Source organism: Podarcis tiliguerta (genome assembly GCF_965153285.1).
Source record: "Podarcis tiliguerta genome assembly, chromosome: 11".
Lineage (NCBI taxonomy): Eukaryota > Metazoa > Chordata > Lepidosauria > Squamata > Lacertidae > Podarcis > Podarcis tiliguerta.
The window spans coordinates 45,851,791-45,872,129 of record NC_139544.1 but is presented as its reverse complement, the minus strand read 5'-3'; the positions used below and the strand labels follow the sequence as shown (position 1 = coordinate 45,872,129).

The following is a 20,339-nucleotide window of genomic DNA, read 5'->3' as shown; positions in this document are numbered from 1 at the left end:
GGATACATATTTAAATAAAAATGATGAATTAAAATAGCGTAGCCAAGGGGGCAGCTCTGCCCCAATCAATAAAAACACGTAGCAAACTGAGGTTCTGGCCACCTAACAAAAAGCCTGCCCCCCCCCAAAAGCTTGGCTACGCCCATGAATAACCCTTTGAAACTGGAACGTTTCAAATGAAGAGTAGGGAGGGGGCATTAATTTGGCAATTGTTCTATGGGGAAACTGGCGAGCCGACTCCCCAGTTGGAGGAGCGGAGGAGAAATCTAAGGGAACGTTTGAGGAGAGGCAGCGTGTTTTTGGAGAAGGGACCCTGCCACGGAAAGTGGGGGACTCGGGGAAAGAGCCGGGTGTGGTGGTGGAAAGGGCAGCCAACGGCTCTGCTCTTACTGCGAGAGGGAACCGGCCGTTTTGCGCGGTGAGCGTTTGGAAATACGCGCTCCGCTGCGGCGCGCAGGGAGCGACGGATCATCTTCCGCAGGGGGGCGTCGCTGGATCGCTCCTCAGGGGGGAGGTGGGCGTCTTGTTGGATCCATCCTCTCAGAGACGATCCCAGGGGCGGAGTGGGGCGCAAGTGTGTGTGGGGAAGCAGTTAAGAGGCGCCTCATCCATTCGTTATAGTCGCTGTGCGCCCTCGCATTACTGGGGATTCTTCTAATCCCATCAAAGGGCAGGTCCCCGCCCTGTTGCGTGCGTAAAAACCGTGCTGCTCGCTCCGTGCCAGACCCACTTAAACCCGTCTGGCTTCCACAGACGCCGGACTCGCGACTGGTCGTCCTCGCCCCCGCTTGCAACCCAGCACAAAGCTCCTCCCCGATTACCATAATCTCTAGGATCTTTTGGAGCGTCGTTACCACGGATTGCAAAGCCAGCCCTTCAGCGCGCTCTGCTCAACTTGCTCAAACTTTGCTTAAAATCATAATCATTCTCCCCCCCCCCCCCACACACATCGCAGCCGGTGTGTTTTGTTGGAAACAGGCCAATCCGATTTGAGCCAAAATGGATTTACACTGCCGGTCTCGCTGCAGCTCCCGCCGCCTGCTTTGGGTCCTGCTGGCTTGTTGCATCGGACCCTTAACCGCAAACAGAAGAAACATCCCAAGGAGGCAAGGTAAGAAAGAAAGAAGGAAGGAAGGAAGGAAAGAAGGAAAGAGGGGCGCGCCAAACTCTCGCCGACTCCAGTGCCCTCTCTCGTTTCTGAGTCCCTGGGCATCTTTTGGGAAGATCAAAAAAAGTGCGAAGGAATCGCAGGCACGCGCCCACTTGCCCTGCTACGTGGTGCGCATAGGTGGTGGGTGGACGGGGAAAAGTTAGAAATAAAAACAAATTAAAAATAAAGGGCTCCCCCGCCCTGCCAAGTAACGCGCGCGCTCTTAAGAGACGCACTTAAGCTCATTCGATCCCGTATCCTCGCACACCTACTCGCCACCACCAGCTCCTGCTGCGTAAACCTTAGCGGTCTGGGGAAGCCACTGTTTTGGGTTTCATTTTCATTTTAGCCCCCCGAAGAACGGCTGAGAGTTCAGACAGAGTCCATGTGATCTCAATTACTAGGCATTGGCGAGGGAAGAGAGCAAAGGGTGGGGCGGGGGGTTCCATGCCTTTAAAAGAACCATTATTTAATCCATATTGTCAAAACAGCTTCTCCATTTCCTGTTGGGAAAAGAACAATCGGACGAGTCATCTCTTTCTCCCCACCCACCCCACAAATTCCATCCCCCCCGGTTTATTTCGCGTAAAACAAATGAAAAAGGAGCCGAGGCAAATTGTAGGAAAGAACATCCATTTATTTTAGGTCATCCCCCCCCCCCAAAAAAGTAATAAAATTCCTGAGTTCATCATTGACTCCCGGGGGAAGAGTATGTTTATGGTTTTAACTAAAATTCATTAAAAAGAAAAGACATTAGCAGATGTGTCTTATGGTATTAATGATCTATGCGAACACTGGGAAAATATGTTGCTAGTTCAGAGTTTACATCAAGCTTTGAGACAGACAGACAAGTCAGGCTTACTCCAATGTGATGTTTTACTAGAAAGAAAAGTTGAAGGGATTTGTAATCTTCCTGTCCTCTGTCTCCCAGTGGTGCTCCTTTGCCTTTTAAAAAACAACAACAGCTGAGTCTTTGTAAGGCAGAAATTCAACCAGGTAAGTTTCTCCCCATCAACACCCCTCTTGTGGAAAAAGTTGAACCTGTTGAATTTCTGTCTGACATCAATTGCTAAAGGAGCAGAAACCCCGCTCTGTGGTCTGGTCCGTTTTACTCCAGCTGATTTCTTTCTAGCTAGCAAGTTCTGCTTTAAAAGTAAGTGGCTTTTTTGTCAAAAGTTATTTGTCATTTTCTCCTTTAATTGGAAGCGAGAATGCTCTGGGTGTTAGAAGCATTAGTACCTGGCTGATTAATATTTTAGTGGTTCATGATACTCCATTTAAAAATTAACTTTTTTTCTCCTGCCCTCTCATTAAAGACAGGCTCATTATACCACTTGATTTTCCTGTTAACTTGTTTCCATGCTAAACGGAGTCTGTGTAACACAAGCTCTTGGGAGAGTTGCCCCTTATTCTGTTTCATTCATTTCAAAAGTGATAGCTGATGTGAATGCCTGCCTGCCTAGTATTAGGTTCTCTGTCATCTTATTGTACAAAATGTCAGTGTGTTAATTGGATAGGGCTTCTGTCCTCGCCTTCCGTACAATCAGTGTTTCCTTTTGCAGATAGCAACAGAAAGTCTGGGATGATTAGGCAAATAGAAATATTAACAAAAATAGTAGGACTTCAGAAATGTAGATTGTTCCAATAGAAAGTAAGGTATCTCATAGACGTTGCCTAGCCCAACTCTTTAGAGTTATGCCTAAGTGGTAGAGCAATGCTCTACATAGAGGTTTCAGGTTCAACCCCTGAAATCTGCAGGTAGGTCTAGGAACCCAGCATGGAGAGCTACTGCCAGTCACTGAAAACCCTTTTGGACCTGGCATCGCCAAACCACCCCCATGGCTTTGACAGGTAGGTGGGGCAACCTTCCTGCCAATCACCAGGTGCCATTCTTGTTCTGTCAGCTGGGTTTTCCCATCCACCTTCCTGTGTGACTTGTGCAACACATCCGAAGCACCCTATAGCCAGCTAGTTGCCAGGTACTTGGGAACACAAGGGGCTTGCCAGCCCTATGGAAGCTGCGAATATAGGGTCACACAACTAATCCAGCAGGGTTAACTGTCCGGCAGTTGATGGGTGGTTACCTCAGTGCTGCTTTTTGCAGGGATGGGCTGTGCAGTCAAATTTCCCATGGCTCAGCCTGTCACATATAATTTCAGATGTAGGGCAGATGGGCATGGTTTGGAGTAAACAAGCTTTGTGGGCCAAATTGCGCAGTGCCAAATTTTGTCCATGGGCCAGATATTCCGCACCCTAGGTGTACACCATGGGTAGCCAACCTAGTGCCTTCTAGATGTTGTTGGCCAGCTCTTTCTTCATCCCTCACCATTGGCATGGGAGCTGTAGTTTTGTTGAACAACATCTGGAGCCCAGCCATATTGTGCTGGATGGACCAGTGGTCTGACTTAAACTATACCTGGGAAATGTTGAGCTCAGGTGAGCTCACAAAGCAGTCTTGCGGATGGCACCAGTATATGCTTATTCTGAAGTGCAGTATTGTTGATGCACCTGTTACTTATTCAGACAGCATCTCCACTTTGGACTCAAATGTGGAGAATTAAGGACATCCGTGCTTATAGACCTCTCCCATATGAGGGAGAACCCTAACCGGGTCAGGAGCTCAATGCATTCGTGTTAGCATGCAGATAGACGCCCTTCTCACATGTGCAAAATGGATGGGGTGTTTATTTGGTCATTAGGTACATTGTTGGGTGATTGTGACGTGGGTGGCGCTGTGGGTTAAACCACAGAGCCTAGGACTTGCCAATCAGAAGGTCAGCGGTTCTAATCCCCGCGACGGGGTGAGCTCCCGTTGCTCGGTCCCAGCTCCTGCCAACCTAGCAGTTTGAAAGCACGTCAAAGTGCAAGTAGATAAATAGGTACCACTCCGGCAGGAAGGTAAACAGCATTTCCGTGCACTGCTCTGGTTCACCAGAAGCGACTTGGTCACGCTGGCCACATGACCCGGAAGCCGTACGCGGCTCCCTCAGCTAATAAAGCGAGATGAGCGCCGCAACCCCAGAGTCAGCCACGACTGGACCTAATGATCAGGGGTCCCTTTACCTTTATCTTACATTGTTGGGTATGACCTTCATGCACCCTTTAAACACCTGAGGGATCATCTGAAATCCCTTCACTATGGACAGTAATTCTACCACTTGGTCCATTGCTTATCTGTTCTTATATATAAGAACTCTTTCCTGTTATGGAACTTAAAAGCATGCTATGTTGCAACTTGAGATTCTTGCTTTTTCATCAGCTTCTTTCAGTAAATATAATACAAGTTCTCAGTTTTCTTTATGGAGACATTTTCAACATTTGAAAAACTACTCGTTTGGATACTTTGTAAGCAGCTGCGACGGGAGGGACACGTAATAACTTCTGCACATTTGTTAAGTGATTCAGTACCCTTCTTTCAAAAAATGGTGGTTGAGTCCTGCTTCATTCATGGAGTTGGACTTATTGATGACCCTTGGGGTTTCTTCCAGTATTACAGTTCTGTGATTCTGTGGAGCCAAACTCTTGTTTGGGGAGGAGGGGTCATACTTAACCAAGGATAGCTCAGTTGGTAGAGCATGAGGCTCTGGATCTCAGGGTTGTAGGTTCAAGCCCCACATTAGGCAGAAGATTCCTGTGTTGCAGACGGTTGGACTATTGTTAAGCCTTGTGGTCCCTTTCAACACTACAATTCTATGATTCAGTGGTAGATCACATGTTTTGCGTGCAGAAGGTCCTGTGCTCAATCTTGAGTATCCCCTGTTAAAAGGATCAAGTAGCCAATGATGGGAAAGTCCTCTTCCTGAGACCCTGGAAGGCTGTTTAACTAATGGTCTGACTCATTACAGTGGTACCTCCGGTTGCGCACGGGATCCATTCTGGAGCTCCAGTCGGATCCTGAGGAATTCGCAACCGGAGGTGCCTGTTCCGTGCATGTGCGCGGCGTGGTGTGGTAGAGAGCTTCCGCGCATGTGCGTACAGCGCTTCTGCGCATGCGCATGTGGCGAAACTCGGAAAAATACTTCTGGGTTTGCTGCGTATGTAACCCGTAGGATACGCAATCAGAGGTGTGCGTATCCAGAGGTACCACTGTATAATGCTTTCCTTACTGTATGCGCTTACATTACAGCCTACGAGGCTTCTAGGCTTTTGCGTCTAGTCCAAACTTTACTGTAATTTCCCTAGAGACCATCAGTTAGCACATCCCGTCGTGCAGCTGCAATATTAGTATTATTGCTGGTGAAACGCCCACCAGATAACATAAGGCAAGTTTATGTTTTAAAGCTGGAGAATGTCTCTTGACTAACAAGTAGACTTTGCTGTTTGTGCAAAACCTTGGACAATTAATAAGCCTACACACTTAACCCCTTCCCAGGGAATCAGTACTGTACTTATCTACCCTGATTGTTGCCCATTTCCGAAGGACTATGTTCAATCTTAGCCATTTGATTACAGGCCTGTTCAGCGGGGCAGTCATTTCCCCCCACTTTTTAAAAGAGTGAACTGTTTTGACATGCAAATAGGTACAGTGGTACCTTGGTTTACAACCACAATCCGTTCTGGAGGTCCATTTGTAAACCAAAACAGGTTGTAACCCAAGGCGTGCTTTCGCCAATGGGGCCTCCCAAAATTTTTTTGTTCGTAATCCAAAAGACAACAACAATGGTTGTAGTAAAAAAAAAAAAAGGTTGCAAACTGGGACACGCACTTCCGGGTTTGACGTGTTTGTAATCCAAGACGTATGCAAACCAAGGTACCACTGTCCTGAGAAGAGAACAAAGATTGGGATAATGGCTGTTGATGCCTTTATGGTTGCCCTAAATCAGCTACGTGCTGTAATGCTTTCATATGAAGTTCTTAAAAAGTGCATAGGGTTTCAAATGACTCATGTGTTGACAAATAGGGAGAGGATTCATGCTTGTTGACCATGCTCCTGCAAGCTGCTTGTTTGACAGAAGTGTGAAGGCGCCATATGCGCTTCTCCACCTGAGGAGAACCTTGGACCACTTAAGCTCTTTCCCTTTCTTACTGTTTCACAGCTGGTCTTTGGTAGCATGCTGGATTTGCAATCCATTTAGGAAGACTGAGGGGAACCACTTGCATGGGATTTATTCAGATGTGCTTAATTTCTTTTCTTTTTAAGTGCTTGGCTTGGAAGTCAGGTCGTACCCCCGATCCCAGACGTGTGCAGTCTAGCAACAGCCACCTATTGGGATGGAAGAAAGTGTACATTTGTATATATTCAGAAACACTTTATTTTGCCTTGCTGCTTCACACAAATAACGTCTTTTTGAACCCAAGTCCCACGGGACTGAGCTGTGTTGATCCCTGGCACAAATCAAGCCCTGCTTTTAAGCCTCAATACTTGCACATAACACACACACACAATCGTATTGATCATCTGAGGGTCCAGACTGGATGACATGATGCGTACACTCTGGTTTAAGTGGCCTGTGCTTTGGTGACTGCAGGATTGAACCCTGGAGCATCTGGGATGCTAAACAATGAGGATTTTCATGTCCATGTATAGCAGCTCCTTTAAAGCATAAAGATGGGGCTTTCATGGACAGGCAGTTTTTGTAAACTTCGTTGGGGCTCTTGAAAGAGACTCTTAAGGATACATAAAAGGCCTTCAGAATCTAATGCTACTTTTGATCTGTAGCAGAATCCCTGCTGACGTCAGTGAGTCTTTTGCATAGGGATCAAGGGCACGGGGTTTGGTCCTTGATGTTGAAATAGTAGAGAGCCAGATTAAAATGATCTTTGCACTCGGAATGAATAGATTTGGAGGCAAAATGCAGGCTCTGATGAAATATCTGAGGAGGATGCTCACTGCATTAGGTCACTGCCATAGTTGGGGGCCCACTGCACTGGGCACATCTTTGCAAGCATGAGTTAAATGCATGAGAGCTGCATAAGAGCATGGTGGTTTAAAGAAATATATACATGAGTTAGTTAGGAAGTATAGGGAAGTTTTAAAAAAATGTTTTATTGTGTTTTTATATATGTTGGAAGCCACCCAGAGTGTATGGGGGAACCGTCCCGTAAGATGGGTCTCTAGTTTTACAAATAATAAAATGATGATGACGACGATGAACGTTTAAAGCTTTGCTTCATGCAGGGATGCCACAGGCTCAGTACAGTGGTACCTCGGGTTACATACGCTTCAGGTTACAGACTCCGCTAACCCAGAAATTGTACCTCGGGTTAAGAACTTTGCTTCAGGATGAGAGCAGAAATTGTGCGGCGGCAGCGTGGCAGCAGCGGGAGGCCCCATTAGCTAAAGTGGTGTCTCAGGTTAAGAACAGTTTCAGGTTAAGAACGGACCTCTGGAACAAATTAAGTTCTGTACACACAAACTGTGGCTTAGTGTGACTGCACTCAATATGAGAGATTGAGGCTGCTTCACTCATTCAGTTCTTCTGCTGTGCTGCTGTGAGATAAGCCATGGCTTAGCATGTTGTCTGAACCCAGCCTCCTGTTTCCTCTAGACAGACCATGAATCCAGGTTTGGATGACATGCTAACCCAAACCGTGGTTTAGTTTATAGCAGCAGCAGGACTAGAAGGGGAGTATAGTGGCTTCTACCTCCTTTTCTGTGAGCCCACATACTCACATGTTCATGCTAAGCCTTGGGTTTTCCCCCTTTATACATACATGCTTCTTTCCAGCTGAGGTTACATTTCACGCAGAGGGCTTTAGTCCACAAAGGCAAATGCTGCAATAAATTGGTTTGTCCTTAAGGTGCTGCAAGATTATTATTTTCCTGTTACACCATCCCTCTGAAATTTAAAAATTATGGCATTCCGATGTGCTGTTTGCTTATGACTTCTGGTAGTTTCAAATCCTAGGCTCCGTGAATGAGCCAAAAGTCTTAATGGATCAGTCAGTGAAATTAACTGGGTCATTTGTTAATTTGCAGGATAAAATATGCATTTCAGTCAGATTCTATTTGGGGATTCCTCTGTTGTGAAGGGGTGGTGGGATAACCTACATTCATCTTCCTGAATCGAGTGAAGGGATAGAGTGGGCCATGTTCAAATCAATGATACGATGAATTGAAAGATTGTATCTTAATGTCTTTAGGATGATTTTCTACATAGTAAGCATTTTCTTTGGGATATTAAGAGAAACTTTGAGGATTTTTTAAAAATATATTTGACTTTCCTTGAAGTAGTTTAATTTTTACTTGGAATAACTAAGTGGTTGATTAAAACGAAGACAGTTAATCAGTCAGTCATCAGTAGCTGTGATAGCATTGCAATGAGAAAGGAAAGACTCACCTGTTGCATGAAAACAGCATTTTTTTTAATAGGCTGATGTAACCCAGTGATTAGTTTGTGCAAATTCTACACAAGAACTCTGCAGAAAAGATAGCAATCTCCTGTAATATAGTACTATCACACATTATGTTTTTATACATAAGCCTAAAACTTTAATGGTGACAGCAGCCACGAAATTAAGCGACGCCTGCTTCTTGGGAGGAAAGCAATGACAAACCTAGACAGCATTTTAAAAAGTAGAGACATCACCTTGCCAACAAAGGTCCGTATAGTAAAAGCTATGGTTTTCCCAGTAGTGATGTATGGAAGTGAGAGCTGGACCATAAAGAAGGCTGATCGCCGAAGAATTGACGCTTTTGAATTATGGTGCTGGAGGAGACTCTTGAGAGTCCCATGGACTGCAAGAAGATCAAACGCATCCATTCTTAAGGAAATCAGCCCTGTGTGCTCACTGGAAGGACAGATCGTGAAGCTGAGGCTCCAATACTTTGTCCACCTCATGAGAAGAGAAGACTCCCTGGAAAAGACCCTGATGTTGGGAAAGATGGAGGGCACAAGGAGAAGGGGACGACAGAGGACGAGATGGTTAGACAGTGTTCTCGAAGCTACAAACATGAATCTGACCAAACTGCGGGTGGCAGTGGAAGACAGGAGTGTCTGGCGTGCTCTGGTCCATGGGGTCACAAAGAGTCGGACACGACTGAATGACTAAACAACAACAAAACTTTAATATGAAAAAGTGTGAATTAAACAAACACATATTTGCAAACAGGCGTATTAAACAGGATTTCTCGGCAGAGAGCCAGGATTGATGGCAGCTCATTGTTGATACACAGCCTTGTACTTTTCCTCTTATCTTCAATGCACCAGAGGATTAGATCAAAACTTCTACTTCCACTTTTAAATAAGCCACAGTTCCTTGTGATGTGTGAACTCAGAGAACTGTGTTTTGCTTAAATTATGAGTGCCAAAAAGCCAAGGGTTTAAGCCGCAGCAAACCATAGCACTCTAAGTAGTGAAACCACAGTTTAGTTTAAAACCAGAGGTGGATGCTTCCAGTGCTCTCGTTTGGTGCACCAAAGAGGGGTCCTGGGTCTGATGTTGAAATGCATGGTTTCTGAATTAGAGGTTTCTTCTTCAACCCAGCCACAATGCTTGGCAAAATGTGTACACCTTTTTCAGGCATGTGTACACCTTTTTCAGAGGTCTCAGAATGGGATTAGCTCCATAATGACAGGTCCTTCTCAGTTGTTTTCCCAACACCCTCCTCTCCTCCTGACTGCCACACACCTTGCCCAATGTGAGGTTGGAAAGAGCTGCTACTTACAGTGGTACCTCAGGTTACAGATGCTTCAGGTTACAGACTCCGCTAACCCAGAAATAGTACCTTGGGTTAAGAACTTTGCATCAGGATGAGAACAGAAATCGTGCGGCAATGGCGCAGTGGGAGGCCCCATTAGCTAAAGTGGTACCTCTGGTTAAGAACAGTTTCAGGTTAAGAACGGACCTCCAGAACAAATTAAGTTCGTAACCCGAGGTACCACTGTATTCTTTTTTCCTGACACCTCACAGACTGCACCAAGGAAAATAATAGCAGTTAAAATTGCTTATCGCAAGCTTGAGTAGTCACTCTGAATTCCAATTCTGTGAGATTACTCCAGAGTAAGAGGTTTACAGATTGACAGTTCTATTTCAGTGGAAGTTTGTATTAGTTGAGCTCATCATAATTTGGCTTATCCAGAGTACCAAGCCTTATTCCCAGTCTGGTAAATTTGGCCTATTTCGCTCATTAGGGCATAACTTGCATGCAAAGTTCAGGTCCTTTAAAAAAAATGTTTTGGTCAAACAATAGTGTAAAGGGAGAAACAAAATTATAAGATGAGTCATATTGTTGGTCATGTGCAAACAGCACAGTTGGAGGCATAATACTTAAGAGCAGGCTGAGCTTAAAGCTTTTATTGGACAGATGGCTAATTTTACTGGCCTGACCTCAAGGACCTAGCTCTGTGATCCCTGGTTAGCTCAATAGATGCCAGTAAATACTAGGATAATTGAGATGGACAGTGTTTGTGAATTAAATGGCCATCAGCTGCAGAGACAAGCAGGAAAATAAAAGGACAAACGAGAAACTGCTTTTAATGTTTCTCTAGCTTCTGATATATTAAAAATATAATTATTTGGGGAGGAGGGGAAAGGCCCATATTTGAGCATTGTCCACTAAAAAAAGATATGTTAGCTGTAAGTCAGAGAGATGGTTTGGGGCTGTTACGCAGGCTTGCCTACGGCCACCTGCCAGTTTAAGATGCCCCTGTATCTCTTTTTCCCCTCCATCCTATCTTAGCAGAGAAGTCATTTTTCTGTCAATCACAAGAATGAATCCCATCTGGCAGTGAGGTGGAGGAATCCAATGGTAGTTAACACTGGCCTCGGTCCAGTATACCTGAAGGAGCGTCTCCACCCCCATCGTTCTGCCCGGACACTGAGGTCCAGCTCTGAGGGCCTTCTGGCGGTTCCCTCACTGCGAGAGGCCAAGTTACAGGGAACCAGGCAGAGGGCCTTCTCGGTAGTGGTGCCCGCCCTGTGGAACGCCCTCCCATCAGATGTCAAAGCGATAAACAACTACCTGACATTCAGAAGACATCTGAAGGCAGCCCTGTTCAGGGAAGTTTTTAATATGTGACATTTTAGTGTATTTTTCATCTTTGTTGGAAGCCGCCCAGAGTGGCTGGGGAAACCCAGCCAGATGGGCGGGGTACAAATAATAAATTATTATTACTATGATAACCCATCTCCCAACTTCCCAAAGGTGTCAGACCATCAAAACTGCTGCATTACACATGAGGAGACCAGTACCCTGTTTGTAAGTCACTGAAATTCATAGAATCATACAGTTGGAAGGGACTCCATGGGACAACTAGCCCAGGCCTTTTGCAATGCAGGAATTCTGCCCATAGCTGTCCGTGTGTGGGCTGGAACCACTAACCTTCTGGTTAGATGCACTGTCCCACTGCACCACAGTAGGATTAAACTGAATGTGTGTGTTTTAAAGTACCATTCTGGTTTTACATTCCTCCTGCCTTTTCTATTCTAAATAATCTTCACACCAAGGGATACTGCCAGACTCATGTGCCTAGATAGTCATGATTCCTGCTATGTCATGGGCAATATGAGCGGGGTTGGGCAGAGAAAATTCAGCCACCTTGGGCTCTGGAGAAAGGTAAGCTGGATGCTCTCTCGCAGTGGCGTAGCGTGGGGGGTGCAGGGGGGGCCGGATGCACCGGGCACAACATCGGGGGGGGGGGTGCACTCGCACTCGCAGCTCTCTGCCCCTACCTGGCTCACTCACTCTCTCTCACTGCAGTGCTGGCTGTGCGAATCCGATCCGAGCCGCCGGGTCGCCGCCCACTGTGGAGGGGAGGGTGCCAGGCGTGCGGTGTGGTGCGGAGAGAGAGCGAGGGACTATCTGGGGGAGGGACAGTGCAGCGGGGGGGGGGGCGCAAATTACTTGCCTTGCCCTGGGTGCTGACAACCCATGCTACGCCACTGCTCTCTCGGTTTCCCCTTTTAAGATTCCTGGAAAGTTCTCCTGTCCAGGGACAGAGGAACTTAAAAAGGAGTGACAACTGACTTGAAAGCACACAACTGGCCTACGCAGACTGGCTGTCATGGAAAGAAGTGAGGATAAAAGGTCTTCCCCACTCTGCCACCACTAGAAGATGGACATACAGTGTGACCTGACCTAGGGCAGCATCCTTTGTTCTTAGTGTGGTCTGATATTTAAGAGAAGGGGCTTGTGTTGATGTGGACTTATCTGTCCATCTGCTTTATCTGTTCATCATGAATGGGCCACAAAAAGGATGTCTGGAAAAGCCTTTTCAGACGTCCTTTTTGTGGCCTATTCATGATGATTCGTGCTCACAGTGCTATCAGGGCTGTCAGACGCAATCCCACTGTCAACACTGTGGGTTATATTCAACTAAGTCATAAGAACAGAAGAAGACCCTACTGGATCAGGCCAGTGACCCACTTAGTCCAATGTCCTGTTCTCACAGCGGCCATCTAGATGTCTGTGGGAACGCCTGCAAGCTGCCATGAGTGCAACAACACTCACCTCTGATTCCCAGCAATGTTGGCTCTGACAGTGGATACAGAACAGAGCTGTCATGGTTAGTAGCCATTGACAGTCTTGTCCACCATGAATTTGTCCAATCCTCTTTTAAAATCATCCCAGGTTGGTGGCCATCCTTAGTTTAACTGTGTTTCAGCCCTACTCAGAGTAGACCCATTGCAACTACAGTCATACCTTGGGTTAAATATGCTTCAGGTTGAGTGTTTTCAGGTTACGCTCCGTGGTGACCCAGAAGTAACGGAACGTGTTACTTCCGGGTTTCGCCACTCGCGCATGCACAGATGCTCAAAATGACATCACACGTATGTGTGGAAGTGGCGAATCGCGAGCCACACATGTGCAGACATGGGTTGCATTCGCTTCAGGATGCGAACGGGGCTCCGGAACGGATCCTGTTCACATCCAGAGGTACCACTGTAATGGACTAAAGTTAGGCTCTACTCTGAGAAGTGTTCACATTGGATGCAACCCTGTTGGTGCCTACAGATGTTTGGGGAGCAGTCTAACTGCTTCATTTCCAATTAGTGTGTGTCCCATAACATCCTGCTGGAATCCCATAACTTTTCCTACTAGAAATGTTCTGCTTTCATTGCACTGTAGTCCCTCTGGAGAACCATAACATGACAGCACTGGGGAAGCATTGCAGCACAAACTAAAGCGGAATAAATCCACCACTAAGGCACTATTCTTGTGTCAAAAACACGTAGCAGAAAACACCCGCAATAATACACTTTTCTGGTGGAGCCCATAAAGCAGCTTCTTATAGAAGATTCCTTCCTTGGAGGGGGTTCGACTAGATAACCCTCATGGTCTCTTCCAACTGTACAATTGTATGGTTCTTCTCATGCCAGCTTCAATCCAAATTTAGGAAAAACTGAAATTTAAACTGGTAATGTGTACAGAGCCAAAGTGTGTGTGTGTTCCTTCTTTGTAGAGGTTTGCTTCATTGCATACTCTGTATATAATACCACAGCACTTATCTACTGGAGCCATTATCCCTTAAGACACCTGTTTTCTCCTATTTGTCTTTAATTTTGTTTCTGCTTTGTTTACCTTCTTGGCTCCGCTTCCAGTGAAGTCCTTATGAGTGGCAGAAAAACATTTAGAAGACTCTTTGCAGATGGGGGCTGCAACCTGCCCTCGTCTCCCCCACTTGCAGCTCAATTTAGGGAAGGCTAAACCCCAGGAGAGAAACTGCAGCCGTGTGCAATTTAAATCCCACCTACACTATTCCAAAGGCTATTGGAATTGTGGGGTTTTCTGAGAAGGCTTCGATTGAGTCCATGCTGTGAAATATCGTTTTCAATAAGCTGAGTACAGAGATCGTTCAGGTAGCTACGCAGCTCTGTTTCAGTCCTGCTGTTTATCATATGTTGAATGGTTAAAAAAAAAATGAAAGGCACCTATCATTTACCTGGAGGAGAGGCAGCCCCAGAAAACAGGGGGAAGCAGCAACAGGTGAAGAGGTGGTACCTAATTCTGAGAAATAATAATTGTTGAATGTAAATTGCCCAATGCATTTTATTTCTTCCTCACAAATAACAAATAGGAAGGCGAAAGAGATGTTGAAATGAGTGCAGGTAATTGCTTTAGGGTGGTTTTTTTCTTTTTGCATTAGTTTTAAAATCTGCATGTTATTTGTGAGCCTCGGTTTGAGATTCTGCTTCTACTTTCTTTTAAACAACAACAAAAAAAATCTCATGTACAGAGACATCAAAAAGAAGTGGGTGGACAGACGAGACAGCAAGGACTGTTTCTTCCATGGTTTGCTCTTTTAATACTGATAGACAAAGTGAGTTAATGCTGGAATTGCATCTGGAAAAGGTCAAATTGAGAGTGGCAATAAAACTAGTCCCGTTTCAGTAATGAGATTTGACCTTGAAAGGGCTTGATGGAGTAAAAGGAGTAGCCAAGCTCACCTTGTAGTTTTTCTCTCGCTCCCCCCCTCCCCCACAAGTTCTTCTGCTCAGAATCTTGCTGGTGTACACAGATCAATTTTGTAACCCCCAAGAAACAAGCGACTGAGAGAGAAATCTATTTCTGAAGGTGGGGGGAGGGGGGAAAATCAGCTGTAAAAATAAATGCCACAAATGCAGCTTGCTAAAATTAAACTCCAAGATCAAAAACCCTTGTGGGTCCGATTCGAAACCTCTTGATGGCTGCTGGACTCATTCTGAACATTTATTTATAGTCATATTTGAAATGCATTATGGATGAGGAAAAAGGAAGTCAAGCACAATTTTAAAAAGGGCAAAATGAAACTGTAGCTGTCAGGAATCTGGCTATATCAATAAGTGAAATAGACTTAAGTTCCCCAAAGACTTGAATATTTCTATCCTTATTTCCACCGTGTTTCTATATAATTGCCAGCGGTGTTCATTGCTTAATATTCATGCTGTTCCTTCACTTTAGCTTTGCGCTCGGCTGCTGTTTTGCGCATTCTTTCCAAATCTCATTGGATGGTTTGTTGAAGTAGTTGAAAAACACAGCATTCACCATGTGTAATAATAATCACAATAATCATAATAATGAGGCTTAATAGTGCTGTAATTGTGTGCAGGCAGTGAGAGAACAGTTCCCTTAGGATAACTTAAACTGTACACTGTTCACTCTCTAGCTCATTGCAGTTTCCTCCATAACAAAATATTCTAATGTTAAAACCACAACAGGGCAAGGTAAAGAAAATGCAAACCATATTAAAGCACTCAAGAGCAACTGCGTATTAGAGATAATGGACACACAGCAAAGCCTCAAAATTAACTTCCAAGCTTCTCAGGAATGAATCCCAGTAGCTAAGAAGGAATTGCAACAGACCAAGGGAGGATGCTCGCAATCCTGATATGCCCTGATTGTATGTTCACCCCTTTATTTGGGGTGATCGGTACCCAAATCAACAACTAGGTTTGTCTGTTCAGGTACAGTGTGATTCCATGGGGCTATTTTAGCACCTGTGCAACTTAACTGTTGCTCCTATCAACGCACAGTAGTTGCTCCTTTCTAGTGATGCTTAAGGAATTCAAGTTCTGTGAATTTCATCGTGAATTGACCTAATATGCACTTCCCAGACTGGTAGGCAGATTGTGAGATACCAATCCTTCAGATCTCACACTTTTCTGAATTCTTGTGGTGGAAAAGAAAATAGTACCAAAATGTCTTTTAAAAACATGCAATTCAGGACAAACCCTGTTTAGAACCGTGTGCATTGGTATTTAAATGTGCATTTTCTGATATTTAAGTCTGATTTTTAATGCAGATTTCTTTGGGGTTTTTTTTTTATAATCATAGATAAACAGGACAGAACAGGCTTAGGAATGAACACTTGTGAAATTGACAGGGCCTGGAAATAGATGGATGAGTCAGTCCCTACTCCTTACTGCAGCTCCATAGGCTAGTTCTCCCCCCTTGTGGGAGCGTGGGTGGTGCTGTGGTCTAAACCACTGAACTTCTTGGGCTTGCTGATCAGAAGGTCGGCGGTTCAAATCCCCGTGACGGGGTGAGCTCCCATTGCTCTGTCCCAGCTCCTGCCAACCTAGCAGTTCGAAAGCATGCCAGTGCAAGTAGATAAATAGGTACTGCTGTGGCAGGAAGGTAAACGGTGTTTCTGTGCATTCTGGTTGCCGTCACAGTGTCCCATTGTGTCAGAAGCAGTTTAGTCATGTTGGCCACATGACCCGGAAAGCTGTCTGTGGACAAAACACCCGCTCCCTCGACCTGAAAGCAAGATGAACGCCGCAATCCTAGTCGCCTTTGACTGCACTTAACCGTCCAGGGATCCTTTACCTTTACCTTCCCTCTCCCCTTTTGTGGTTTCCAGCAACTGGTATTCAAAAGCAAGGTTGCCTCTGCCACGGGTACCAACTTGAATAAAATAGCACGGGCAGGTAAGCCCCACAAAATCGATCAGAAGATGCATACCATTTGAATGGCAATGCGCATCAACATTTGGGGCCCCAGTTCCCTCAGTTTGGGGGAGGGTTGCAGGGACCTCGACCCCTAGGAATTAGCTCCTGTGCTTCTGACTGTGGAGGCAGAGCCTGACCATCTGACCATCATGGTTAGTAGCCACTGATAGTCTCACCCTCTGCTGCTTTGCTGTGTCAGGTGGGTTATTGCGTGTTGTAATCCAAGATTCCCGGAGGATAACCCAGTTGGGGAAGGCTCCTGTAAGTGGTACAGTTCTAGTTCAAACTGTACATGTACTGCAGGGATGTCCAACCAGTTGACTGCGATCTACCAGTCAATCGCGGGTTGTCCCTTGTTGTTCTCGTCATCTTGATTGATAACCCAAAAACAACAACAGCAAAACAAATCTGACCAATGCTCTGCAAAAAAGCTCAACAACTTTGGTCAATACAATGGGTAGATCACTGCCAGGTTTTTGTTTTTTTCAGTGGGAGTAGTTTTCTCAGTAGTGATTATGGAAGTGAGAGCTGGACCATAAAGAAGGCTGATCGCCAAAGGATTGATGCTTTTGAATTCTGGTGCTGGAGGAGACTCTTGAGAGTCCCACGGCCTGCAAGAAGACCAAACCTATCCATTCTTAAAGAATTCAGCCCTGAGTGCTCACTGGAAGGATAGATCCTGAAGCGGAGACTCCAATACTTTGGCCACCTCATGAGAAGAGAAGACTCCCTGGAAAAGACCCTGATGCTGGGAAAGATGGAGGGCACAAGGAGAAGGGGACGACAGAGGACGAGATGGTTGGACAGTGTTCTCGAAGCTACAAACATGAGTTTGACCAAACTGCAGGAGGCAGTGGAAGACAGGAGTGCCTGGCATGCTCTGGTCCATGGGGTCACGAAGAGTCGGACACAACTAAACGACTAAACAACAACAACAGATCGCAGTCTCTTGGAAGTTGGACATCCCTGCTGTAATGTATCACTTCATACTACAGGTGAAGGGCGGATGATATGATTCCATGCTCCTCCACATAAAAACGCCTTGCACACCCACAAAAAGCAGCTAGGATAAGGGTTATAGCCCTTTTGTCCACCTGGCACACCAGTATTCTATGGCCAATGATTTGCTTTATTGGGGAAGTCTTCCAGTTTAATGGGAGAATGGCTCCACCACCTGCAATTCAAAGCTGTGCTACCAAGGAGCAGTTCACGTACATCAGGCCACAAGCGGGGAGGAGACTTTTAGCAAACTTTGCCGACACACTCAAGCCACAGCTTCTTCTCTTAAAAATTACATTCGCTTTCTATTCCTTAGGTTTGTAAGTTTCCACCGGCTGTCCTCCAACTTGACATCTTGAGAGATCTTGAGTAGCAGAGCTGGGAAAGGCCTCTATGCCTGATTCCCCAGAGAGAGAATAAGTTTCACGATGTGCTGCCAATTAGAGCTGACAGTCGTGTCCTAGCTGGAGTCTTGGTCTAACTTTGCTTATGTCACAAATGGCCTTTGTTCCAAAGGGAGTGGGTGATGGGTGGAAGCCACAGCGTTTGGACTGTAAAGCAGCACCTAGTGCTTCATGGTTAGAACCGTTCTCCGTTCTTAGATGAGTGGCAGGAAATGCGCGCTCATTACGTGGTGAGTGTGAAAAAATGCCACATCAGAGGTGGGTGAGAAAATGGCTGCAGAAATGCTCAAGAACAGCTTCTAGTGACTGATGTTTACTTGGGAGTGTCGCTCCTTTGTGTACCAGCTCAGACTTTGGGCCTGTTAAAAAACAAACAAGACAGACAAATGTCATTCCAGCATTGACTTTAGCATTCAGGTCTGATCCTTTTGGAGTTCTGCAACTTATTCTAGTGAGGTTGCAGATTGGTTCTTGTTGCTATGTTTGTTTATTCTGCATGCTGACTTTGCTTCCTATCATGTTGATGTTAGAATTCCTGCTCCATGATTGCAGTCATGGGATTTTTGTCTATCACATGACGGTGTATGTCTTGACTCCACAGAGTGGGAAGTGACAGAGACAGGATGTTTGTGTTACTGTGTCCGTGAAGCGTCCTTTGTTCATTCTCTTTGCTGTCTGATGCTAGAGAGAGAGGGAGCCATGTTGCAGTCCTCCGTGTCTGTTTATATGTAAATAGATTAGCCAAAATGCTGAGTTGCTGAGGTCTGTTACGCAAGTTGCGAAGACTCTGCAGTTCCCTAAGTGTGCCGATGTCTGTTGGCATCGGTCGCTGTGATGTTTGGGCTGAAGAAAGCTTTTGAAGCTCCTGAACGATCGACCAGGAAGGAGAGAACATGCCAGTCGGGCATGTGTCTCTACCAGGGTCTTACTCGAGAGTAGGACGAGCTCCTGACAGTCACATGCATGCTACTTATCTGTATACAGTTTGTGGAAAAATATTTTCTTTGTTTTTCATATATAATTTACACTCTTACAAATTTTTCACGTTCACACTCACCTGAGGCAAAACAGGAATGTGCACCCCCACTGTGTCCCCCCTGCAGCCTGAGATTGTTGAGAGGAGGGTGTTCCAGTGGAAGTGGCAGAGCAGGTGGGGCTCCGCCTAAGGCAGCCACTTAACCCCACCTCATGGGTGGGCCGGTGCTGTTCTACACACACACACACACACACACACACACCCCTACACACCCCTCTGCCTCTAGGCAAACAAGAAGAATGTCCAGAGTTCATGGAAATATCCCATCCAGATAAAAACACTCAAGGAGGATGCCAACCAGGTGTGTGACTTGGGGAGAGCCCTGAGGTTCATGTAGAGAAGCCAGTGTGGTGTAGTGGTTAAGAGCGGTAGTCTCGTAATCTGGGGAACCGGGTTCGCGTCTCCGCTCCTCCCCATGCAGCTGCTGGGTGACCTTGGGCTAGTCACACTTCTCTGAGGTCTCTCAGCCCCACTCACCTCACAGAGTGTTTGTTGTGGGGGAGGAAGGGAAAGGAGAATGTTAGCCGCTTTGAGACTCCTTAAAGGGAGTGAAAGGCGGGATATCAAATCCAAACTCCTCTTCTTCTTCTGAGTGAGCTGCTCTTGGTTCCTGAGGCTGAGCTTCCCCATCTCAGATTGAGAGGAAGATGGAGAGAAAAGCCCATAAACTTGATAGCCAATGTCAACGTGTGAGGAACATAATAAGAACGTTTATGAAATGACTTACAGGTTCATCCATAACCCAAGATAGCCAATTTCTGTATTTACTCATGGGTAGTTCTAAGCTTCAGTCAGTGTTCAGGAAGTCATAATTACGTTTCGCAGCGCAAGCTCCCTCCCTCGTAGGAACTTGGGCTTTGTAATAAAATCAGCACCTCTAGCAGTGAGGGCTTTGGGGCTGTGGAGTTTTGGCACGGCAGGCAGCATTTTCCAAAAAGAGATGTAACATTTTTAAAGCGTGGACTTTCTATATCTCTCATCTTTTTTTAAAAAAAGTAATTTTCTTTTCATATAGTGAAACCGTGGGCAATATATTTTATGACAACTTAATTAGAGTTTGGCTGAGCCTCTGAGACTAGATGAAATTGCTTTGTAGGCCACATTTGGCCTTTGGACTGCAAATTAACCATCCCTAGTGTAAAGATTTATTATTATTATTATATAGGAAATTACTGAAATCTATTATTTCTTACGTATTGTAGCGGATTAATTATTTAGCACTTCAGTATATAATATGGCATGCTTTACATCCCTTTTCTCAGTCAGGCTGCAATGCTATGTCCACCTATCCAGGAATAGGCACCATTAAACTCAATAGGGCTTTGTTGTTGTTGTTGTTTAGTCATTTAGTCGTGTCCAATTCTTCATGACCCCATGGACCAGAGCACGCCAGGGACTTCTGTCTTCCACTGCCTCCCGCAGTTTGGTCAGACTCATGC

General features: G+C 45.6%; 1 protein-coding gene across 1 annotated transcript in view; it reads left to right on the top strand.

The window, feature by feature from the left end:
• The first annotated feature begins 248 nt into the window (after positions 1-248).
• EGFLAM (EGF like, fibronectin type III and laminin G domains) overlaps positions 249-20,339 on the top strand; it is a 111,262-nt gene continuing 91,171 nt past the window's right edge. Inside the window, exon 1 of the mRNA XM_083402737.1 lies at positions 249-1,111. Coding sequence (XP_083258863.1) covers positions 1,000-1,111 — 112 coding nt within the window. The 5' untranslated portion in view covers positions 249-999. The remainder of the gene's footprint in view (positions 1,112-20,339) is intronic.